The following is a 10,132-nucleotide window of genomic DNA, read 5'->3' as shown; positions in this document are numbered from 1 at the left end:
TCATGCCAATCTTGCTCGAGCTTGACTAGTTAACAGCCCTACTACTACCATTAAAACATATGCTTCTGAGGATCTAAATTCTCTAACTTTATCGGGTGAAGTGGGACGTGAATAGTCATTTATGAGTGGTAAGCATTAGACCGACGTAGAACACACAACAACAGTGACATATCGATTTTACTGTTTACAAAACACTATAACATTAAATCCTATTCTCCATACGCGATCCAACCAGGGTTTACGTTACCGACCGAAGCTCGGTTACCGAGCTCCGGTGTTAACCGAAAATGCGCGATAACCACGGTTACCGGTCAAAAATTCAAAAAAAATTCAGAGAAAATTCATTTGCAAAATTTGAATTTTGCAAAAAAATCGTGATTTTAGCCATTCGGTAACCGTTCGGTTTTGGTCGGTTACCGAGCGGTTTGGGTCAGTTACCGAACGATTTTCTCTCATTTTTGAATTGGTAAGTTACCACGCGGTTTTATCGAATTTCAGCACAGTTAAAAAAAAAAATCCAAAAAAGGGCTTAACCTTGTAAAATCAATAACTAATTCATCTGAGCTTCAAATCAAGTGAAACAAATTTTGTTGGTTTCATCGTAACATGATCTACATGATAAAAGTATTTATACTCATAAAAAAGTTTAAAATTTTCTGTGAGAAATTGTATTTGTTAAACCAAGTTAAATTCATAGTTTACTCTTTGCTTATCCAAAAATCATGAAACTAATTTTGTTAGTCTTCTTACATGATCCTATGTCTTTTAAAAATACATGAACTCATGAATTAATTATTGTAACATGCATGATTGTGTAAATGTGTTGCGACTAGATTAATTCATAACTGACCCATCACACCTTAAAAATTAGTGAAACCACTTTCATTAGCTTATTTATACTATGATTTACATAGGAAAAATAATAGTAGACATGAAAAAAATTAATTACAGTGCTATTTCTTAACATATTCACTTTATGCTTGTGAACTTTGTAAAAATCATAGAGAATTTAATAAAACTCTAAATAAAGTGAAATCAATTTTAAAGATTCTCTTAAAATACGTTTTACACCAGAAAAATATGTTTTTGCATGTTACACTTTTCCTTAACGTGAGTTAATAACTGAGCCGCGCGCTTCAATTTTTTTTCAAACTTTCTCCCTATAGAATATGATGCAAACGACATTATTTTTGAATTTTTTTTTCACAGAAGGTCTTAGAATCGTGTCTAGTTTTTTAAAGATTTTTTTTGATTTTTTTGATTTTTTGATTTTTTTCGAATTTTTTGAATTCAAATTTCGGTTACCGTTCGGTTTCTGAAACCGGACCGGATCGAGAAGTTCGGTAACCGTAACCGCGATTTTTTACGGTTACCGATGCATTTGTGAACCGTGGATCCAACAACTCGTGGATTTGAACAGTGAAGTGAGAGAATACCGTTCCCTGCTTCAGACGGCGCCACGACGTTAATTAACGTCGTGAGTGTGCGGTGCTTCCTTCACTCCCAAGTACACCCTACGAGGGCTCTTTTGTAATTCCGATCTTCAGAGGGTCGCGAACGTAACGCTTTACTCCACTACCTCACATTTGTTGGCCCCCGCCTACCACAGGCCCCACGCTGCGCACCTCAAACTCGCTGGGCTCACCTGCCCGTGACACAGGCCCCCTCCTCCTATATAGCCCCCTCCCGTGCGCGGCTACCTGGCCTCTCTCCGCCTCCCCTATTCCTCTTCCCCTGCGATCCGCGCCGAGAGGAAGCCCTACGCGAGGGGAGCAGGGAAGAAGGGAGAAGATCACCTGATCACCGGTGCCAGGCATCACAATCTCGGTAACTGCCATTCCAACCCATCGATTCTCCGTTAGGCAGGCCTCCTTGATCTGGCTGATCTCGCGCTCGACGGGATCCGTCCCGCCCCCGATCTGATTCGTTTAATCGGTCGATTCGCGGTGTTTTTACGGGCAGCGGCGATCGGGTCGATCTGTCCGGTTTAGGCGATCCGGGGAGCTCGATCGCTCGTTTTCGTGGGTAGGCTTTGATCAGTTTGGGGGGAGTTTGTTCGAGGAATCTGACCGTGTTTGACGGGTTCAGCTTCGTTCGCACGCGGGTGCTAGCGAATCTGGGGGGTGGGGTTTCCTTGCAAGTGGCCCGCGAATCCGACCCGATGCTGCGTTCTGCTTGCACCGTCGTCGCAGATCTGCGTGCTGCTTGCGTAGGATTTCGTAGATCTAGCTGTGGTGGCTTCGTCGCTGGTGTTTTTTGTTTTATGGAAAGGCTGTGTGGATATCTGCGGCTGAGGCTTTCGTTTTCGTTTTGTTTGCAGCGCAGGAGCGGAGATGGGGCTCACGTTCACGAAGCTGTTTAGCCGCCTCTTCGCCAAGAAGGAGATGAGGATCCTCATGGTCGGTCTCGACGCGGCCGGTAAGACCACCATCCTCTACAAGCTCAAGCTCGGCGAGATCGTCACCACCATCCCCACCATCGGTACGCCTCCCATCCAATCCTGCCTCATGTGCTTGTGCTGCCACAGGATGTTTATGATGTTAACTGTTGGGAGCCTGTGAATGCATACAATCTCAATTTCTTGCTGCAATTTGAGTGTAGGACTATGTAGGCATAAGGACTTAATAGTTTTTTTTTTTTGCAAGAATGCCACTCGAATGATTATTCTGGCGGCATTTTTGCAATTTTCTAATGGCAAGTTTGCAATAAAGGTTCAAAGCAGTGGCAAATTTGCAATTGCCCCTAACAATTAGGGCTTTAGGCTATGAGTTCCCTTGGAAGTTAAGATCGTTTGGCCAGCCTTCATAGTAGCAAAATGTTTTTGGATCTTGAAATAAGTCGCCACCTTGAGTTGATTCTCTGGATCATGTGAATCTTATAGTCTGTATGCTACTTCATGTGATATGGCTTTGTGTTTATATTGTTTGTTGGTTTATTGAACTTTTAGGCTTGAAATCCCATGTGGAAATTTAAGCTATGCTAAACAGGTGATGATTAAATTAGTGGGATGTCAGCCTTAAGTTTTGCATCTTGCCTAGTTTAAGAATTGACATTCTGAAATTTTGCCTAGGTAGTAGGTTGACCATGAAATAACTTGTCAGCGCTTTCTGAAGGTGGTATGCACATTTTGGACTATCTTAAGCATAGATAGTCTCATGAGAATAGTCTTGTTCACCATGCTGTCATTTTGATTAATCCTAATTGAGCAAGCCACTAAAAATTGAAAACCGTTTTTAAAAGTTCCCCCCCTCCCCCCTTCTCATGGCTTGCCTGGTAATCTGTAGTCTTACCAAAGACCTATTCATGGCATACATGCTCTTCTAGAGTTAATGTTGGTATTTGGTTTACTCATGCTTAATATTACGCTTTTAACAAGGATATATTCTCCCAAGCAAAATTTTGACATGTGTTTAGAACTTTTAGATAATATTTTTGTGGGCATGTTCTTTTTGTGGGCATTTTGACTTTGTTTTTGCTTACCTCCGTGATCCGATTGTCATCTACCTGCATGGATTAAAACTGAATATCCTTGAAACTGCAGGTTTTAATGTTGAAACTGTGGAGTACAAGAACATTAGCTTCACTGTTTGGGATGTCGGGGGTCAGGACAAGGTAAGAATTTGCCTAAGACCTTTTATTATTTTTGGTAATGATAGTTTTGGAACCATACAGTTTGGTGTTGCCCCTTTACTGTTGTGATATGACTATGAAATTTGACACTTGCACAATAATGAATTTTCCATGAGACCATTATCTAACGCATTATCCTGAGATATGTGGTTCTCTTAAATTGCTATCAACAATTCAAAATATACATGCAGGTACTCCAATTTCCTTGTTAGAAACATACCAGTATGCTGTTTTAATGTTCTGTTAAATTGACATGTCTTGTGATCTGATATTTTCCCTGTTCTTTCAACAGATCAGGCCACTGTGGAGGCACTACTTCCAAAACACCCAGGGGCTCATTTTTGTTGTGGACAGCAACGATAGAGAGCGTGTTGTTGAGGCTAGAGATGAGCTCCATCGGATGCTGAACGAGGTACTATCAAAGTGCATTATTATTTCCTTGCGATAAACTAAAATAAGATTGCTGTAGCAATTGTTCATAGTATATGATCACATATTCTTTGGCCAAGATCTACCATGTACTTGTTTATTAAATTTTAAATTTTTGGCCTTTGGTGGTACACATCATAATTCTCTTGTATCACTAAGAATCTAAGATGCACATCCTTATTTTCAAAGAATTTCAAATCTTCAACCAATAGAATTGTCTAACTCTGAAATATATTCCATACCACTTTCTTTGTTTCAGTTACAAACTTAAAATGCTCATTCATGTGATGTTCAAATATTATTTTATTGAAGAAGTTGAGTTCTCACAATTCAAACATCTATTGATCAGTCACATCATGGTTGTCTTATGGTGACAGGATGAGCTCCGTGATGCTGTGCTGCTGGTGTTTGCAAACAAACAAGATCTTCCTAATGCCATGAATGCTGCTGAAATCACTGATAAGCTTGGCCTTCACTCCCTGCGCCAGCGTCACTGGTATGCCTTCTATCCTGCTGAGAGTGTGTGCTCGTTTGCACAAATATTATGAGGATAGAACAATGATAACGTATGTACCTGCAATTAGGAATTCTGTGCGGAATAGTACTTGGCCTTAGTCCTGTATCTCGTGGAAATTTTACTGTTGCATAAATCAAATATTCCACTGAGGCGTCAAATATTCTGCTACATTTGCAATATGCAACTGATGTATGTTTGTAACTGATTGATAATGACTCATTTTTACTGTTTGTGCATTGGACCATGTAGCAATCCAAATTATTCACTTGCTACCTCTGGTGAGGGGTTGTACTCATTTCAGGTACATCCAGAGCACATGTGCTACCTCTGGTGAGGGGTTGTATGAGGGGCTTGACTGGCTTTCCAACAACATTGCCAACAAGGTACTCTAGCTGTATGACATTTTGCTTGGTTGTTTGATCAAACAAATGAATATATGCGCATTTGACCTAATTTAAAGAACCTTGAGTCTGTAAGATATCGCATAACCATTTAATGTATTTGTGCAAACATCCATGTACTGCATACAATGCCCTAAAACTGACCTGTCCAGTTGTAGATTTAAGAAAAAATTGGGAAGTAAATGTGTTTGCGGAGTGCTGTTGGTAGGAAATGCTATGCTTGTTCATTTATGCACTTGATTCATTTGCTTTCATTGCACATTTTCGGTTGAAATTTTAAACGCAAAATAGTTACGCAGCTATCCACTTGTTCTTAATTTCCTTTTCAGGCTTGAAGCATCTTGGCAGGGCTTCAATCAACCAATATACGCCGGACATTCGAGCGAATGCTGCCTCTGTGGTACTGCTATGAACTATAGTCATGACAGTGACAGATAATATGGAGTGTTTTTGGAAGGATAAAGCTCTTGGTTTGTCAAGGAGCTTGCTACCAGATTGTTTTTTGGGTATTGTTAATTGTCCGTGTTTCTGTTTGGTTTCTCGTTTACGGTGTTACTCTGTACACGCCGGTTCGAGGCGTTGTAGTATCGGATTGTCTCTTGGCATAGCTTAATCGTTGTGTAATTTGTTGTGTGCAGCATCATTCCTCTTGCGTCTGCTGTTTGAGTTCGAGTTCGAGTTTTTTTTAATCATCGTAATCATCTGTTAGTTCCTTGGTTTTATTGGTGTAGTTCGCTAGGGCATGTGGCTGTACGCTGCTAGTTTGCTGAATTCTCAACTCTTGGGTCGGTTTCCCGGACGAACTCGCATCAGATTTCCTTGTTTTCAAGCACCAACAGGCAACAGTATTGTGTTACGTCATCCGTCGTGACTCGTGTGGGTGGCACTCAGACCCGTCCACCGAACGTCCAGCCGGCAGCCGCGGTCCGGCCTCTTCAAATCTCAACGAACCCTGTGATCAGATTGGAAACGCACGGCTGGCTCCGTTGCGCGCATAGAACCGAACAAAATCCACGTCCGCGGCGACGCTGATTCCGACGGCCTGCAAAGTGGTAGACGTAGATGACACGGGGACAGACCACTGGGAATGAAAGAACTCTCGCAACGTGGAGTTGAGGGATCGGTGATAAAAACTTCAATTGGTTTTAAAATTAATCCGTTTTAAAAAATTATAAGATAAATCTATTTTAACTTTTATCTGAATATAAATTTACAAACTATAGTCAATCATAACATACTAATCTACAAAGGTAAACATATAAAAGTTAGATTAAAAATATATAAACGTGAAAACGTAAATATGATTAAGAGAGTAAACTCGACACAAGAGATTTTTATCTTATAGTTTTGATGACATAAATATCACATCTAGTCTACGTTAGAGCAGCCATATAGGTTATAGCTTCTAGATAACATCAAACAGACCTTAAGTAGGTTGAGTCATCAAAGCAAGATCTCGCCATAAGACTTTTTTCTAGTCACTTATCATCTTCAATTCGGAGATTGAGCCACTAAAGCAAGGGTCTCCGTATCCCCATATAAGCGTCTTGCCACTACTACATATTAAGTCAGATGGTCAACAAGAATGAACCAACAAGACTCAAGGTGTTGGCGTGCCACTTGGTACAATATAGGATCATTCCTTATTTTATCTCTAGGTAGCATCACCTAGTAACAACTCTCTATAAGTCTATTAGCACTAATCACTGCATAATATTGTGCTTAATTACCCTTGGATGATTACTTTTAGTATTTTGGTGGCTTGAATATCTTCTCAAATATATATGAGCTTCACTGGGCTTCAACACACCTAAATGAGCGAGTGGGGCTATTTATAGCCTAAAAACCGCAAACTAGCCATTGCTCTAATAGCTCAAACAAATTGTGAACACTGGATGATCCGATGTTAACAACAATATAAACATCGAACCATCTGACGTGTACAGTAGTAGCAACTAGCCGTCGAAAATCCACTCAAACTCATTTGTGAATGCCAGATGTTCCGGTATAACCTTCAACTTTATCATCGGACTATCCGATGTGTAGACTTGGGCCAACGAAGCCATTTCTTACTGTGCATTTGTTCAGCGTCTATAGTCCTCTAATCATCGTACCATTCGGTGTGTATAACTAGACCAGACTAGCAGCTGCATCATCTCTGAAAAATACTCCAGTGAAGCCTCTGGTGTGTACTCTTTTTCATCGTTGGATCATCCGGTTGTACGACATTTTCACCTTCAACTGAGAATGCTTCGGTGAAGTATCCTAACTAAACACCAAACCATCTGGTGAGTTCAAAGTTTATCATCTGAAGAATTTTACTTCTACTGTAAAATGCTCTAGAGTTTACATCATTCTTCAACTTCCTTTTCTGTATCAAAAATACTCCAGTGAATATAACATTCAGAGTACCAGATAATCCGATGAATACAATCTTCTTTAAACTCGTCCAATTCAAACTTCCTTAAGTTCAGTTTCAATGGCCTCTTCGTATATTGCATCCATAAGACATATAAAATATATATTTAATAAATATATTAGTCTTATTAACTATATTATTATTAATCACTCGAATTACATACCTACTTTAAAAAGAACCGTGTTCGCTGCAGGAGTCCTTGCGATGGAGTGAGTACTCCAAACCCCATGACAACCTCTCTCTCTCTCTCCATCGATGTACAATTGAGCACGCCTGGCCATACCATAAGCTCGTTGGCTCGGTTCCTACCACATTGTTAGAAATAAGTGACCAGCTGCTCGGCGGTTATATATACATATATATATATATATATACATATATGTATAGGTATATATGTATATATATGTATAGGTATATATGTATATATATATGTGTACATGTATATATATATATATTCGCACTGCGTATATCACAAGTTACAACTCGAAACACTGTGAGTTATAACTTGTTACGTAAATTAGTTACAACTTCACGTCTATTGCAACACGAGAAGCTAATACTGTGAGTTACAACTTGTTGTTATTCGCACTACACATATCCTCAGTTACAACTCGAAACACTATGAGTTACAACTTGTTAGGTAGAACAGTTACAACTTTACGTCCAGAATGCATAATTGCAACACGAGAATCTAACACTATGCGTTACAACTTGTTATTCGCACTACGCACATCCTCTAGTTACAACTCAAAACACTGTAAGTTGTAACTTATTAGGTAGACCAGTTACAACCCGAAACATTATGAGTTATAACCTTAAACTGTGAGTTACAACTTGTGGGGTGTGCGCAGACATGAACTACAATGAGTATATCTGCAGAATATACATAATATATATATATATATATCGAGCGGTACAGAAATCGAGCGAGGGCCTGCTAGCTACAGTAAAAATATCTACAGCCCACTAAACTAATAATACGGGTCCACCTCTGGGGAAATAGACACTCATTCGGGAGGTATTGATTTCTAACAGGAATCGTATGACTTATCAACAATATTTATTTATATTAAGATTCGTGTTATAAAGATATATGAAAAAAATCATAAAGTACGACGGATAAGAAACAAATAGATAGATATGGTATGGATGAAATTGATGGCCGAGATAGCCGTACCTACACAAAGCCATACGTAGTTGCATTTCGCCAAGGGAGCGGCGGACAGCACAGCGGTCCCTGTCCTGCCCGTAACATACTCCGGCCGGTCTTCACACTTTCTCGGAGGTAAAAGCGAACAGATCCGGCCGGCGACATCAATGCCATCCATTGTTTCTTCAACCCTGCAACATCCGACGTAACGTGACACTCTTTACTCTGAAGAGAAGGAAAGCGAGTATCGGAACATCTTGAATGCCCCTTGCTGCCGCTCGCCCGATCTGAATGCCAAGACGGGCATGCATCTTGTGATCGACCTGCGAATTGCGGCAGGAGAGAGAGAGAGAGAGAGAGAGAGAGCTACTGATTCCTTTTTGCCTATGGACGCATGCCGTGTGAACCATGACACCTCTGGCACGCGTCGATCGGTTAGGTTACGGCGGAGGCATGGGAGTCTCTCCCGGTTTCATATACAGCCAGCTGGAGTAGTGGCCCAGCCGGCCATGTCTTCCAGAGGGCGGCGCCCGGCCGGCCTCGAGTGCATGCATGCCAGAAAATACCAATCCGCTCACGTCACGATCGACGACGGGTCCGGCCGGGATCACGCCATGCGCGCCGTACGTGTTTCTTCTTCGGCGCAGGCGTGCAGTGCCGCAGCGTCGTCCGTCCACGCGTTCATTCCATTCGTCGCCGACGCGTGGCGCTCCCATTGGTTACTTTCATCTGAAAATCGAGCTCTTCCCTGAAAATTCATGCGTACAAGTCCGTCGTCGATCCAGTCAGGCCACACTGCAAGCTTGCAATATCTCGTGCAGCACATCGCAGCTGCTATGGCGTACGTATATATTCATAAGAAAACTGGACAGGACACGACCAATTTAAGGGCCGATAGTAATGTTTTTTCTCTGTTTCTATTCTGATTATAGCCTTTTAGAGCTATCTTTTTGTATTTTTTTTCAGCTATATCAATACAAACCGGCACTATCCTCGTAGGTTTCTTTAAAACAAATAAAAATTTAAGGGCTTCACACGTACAGCACGCCGCAACACGCACCAACAAGAAACCAACCCAATAACTCTCTACGGGAGCATGATAGATCACAGCGGGCCGCACCGAGCACAGCCATGCACACACGCCGCCTGATCGAGACCGGCGTGGGCATGCGTACCCATCAGAACCGTTTATTTGCTGTCCAGATTTGTATCGAAATGGTAGTTAAAAAAGATTGTAAGATAAGTTAGAGGGTTAGAGGATAGATGAACATAACGTGAGAGTAATGGACATCGAAATCGACTGTGGGGTGAGCGCGTACGGAGTTATATTTCCGGCATGCACCGCTGCCCGTGCTCCACTGTTCTATGGATCAAATTCTCTGTATTAAGCCAGATCCGAGGCAGAGAAATGTTTGTACAGTAAAATATGTTTTGCTACAGTACTTTATATTAATTAATTATGTTACTGTGGTTACAGTGGGTCACTATACTGTGCATGTCCTTCTGTACTGTAGTTTTTACTGTAGCAATCAATTCGAAGTTCTCATCGCTGTAGATCCTCTGCAGAGGATCCGGATCGCTGTTCT

The 10,132-nt window shown here is 41.2% G+C and overlaps 1 protein-coding gene across 1 annotated transcript; it reads left to right on the top strand.

Moving 5' to 3' along the window:
* Nucleotides 1–1,669: 1,669 nt before the first annotated feature.
* On the top strand, nt 1,670–5,620 carry LOC133884533 (ADP-ribosylation factor 2). Its single transcript, XM_062323986.1, has 7 exons — nt 1,670–1,827; nt 2,321–2,481; nt 3,542–3,612; nt 3,923–4,042; nt 4,437–4,555; nt 4,878–4,959; nt 5,307–5,620. The coding sequence occupies exons 2-7, from the start codon at nt 2,334–2,336 to the stop codon at nt 5,310–5,312; spliced, it is 546 nt and encodes a 181-aa protein (XP_062179970.1). The 5' UTR covers nt 1,670–1,827; nt 2,321–2,333; the 3' UTR covers nt 5,313–5,620.
* The last annotated feature ends 4,512 nt before the right edge of the window (nt 5,621–10,132 follow it).

This window comes from Phragmites australis, chromosome 11 (genome assembly GCF_958298935.1).
Source record: "Phragmites australis chromosome 11, lpPhrAust1.1, whole genome shotgun sequence".
Taxonomy (NCBI): Eukaryota; Viridiplantae; Streptophyta; class Magnoliopsida; order Poales; family Poaceae; genus Phragmites; species Phragmites australis.
Note: the sequence above shows the minus strand (reverse complement) of the source record. Positions and strands in the feature narration are given on the sequence as shown.

Bases quoted from the DNA above. Each gene is read 5' to 3' on its own strand.
- LOC133884533 (XM_062323986.1), top strand. From the start codon at position 2,334: ATGGGGCTCACGTTCACGAAGCTGTTTAGCCGCCTCTTCGCCAAGAAG. The intron at 3,613-3,922 runs GTAAGAATTTGC...TTCTTTCAACAG, and splicing joins ATGTCGGGGGTCAGGACAAG to ATCAGGCCACTGTGGAGGCA. The intron at 4,556-4,877 runs GTATGCCTTCTA...TACTCATTTCAG, and splicing joins TCCCTGCGCCAGCGTCACTG to GTACATCCAGAGCACATGTG.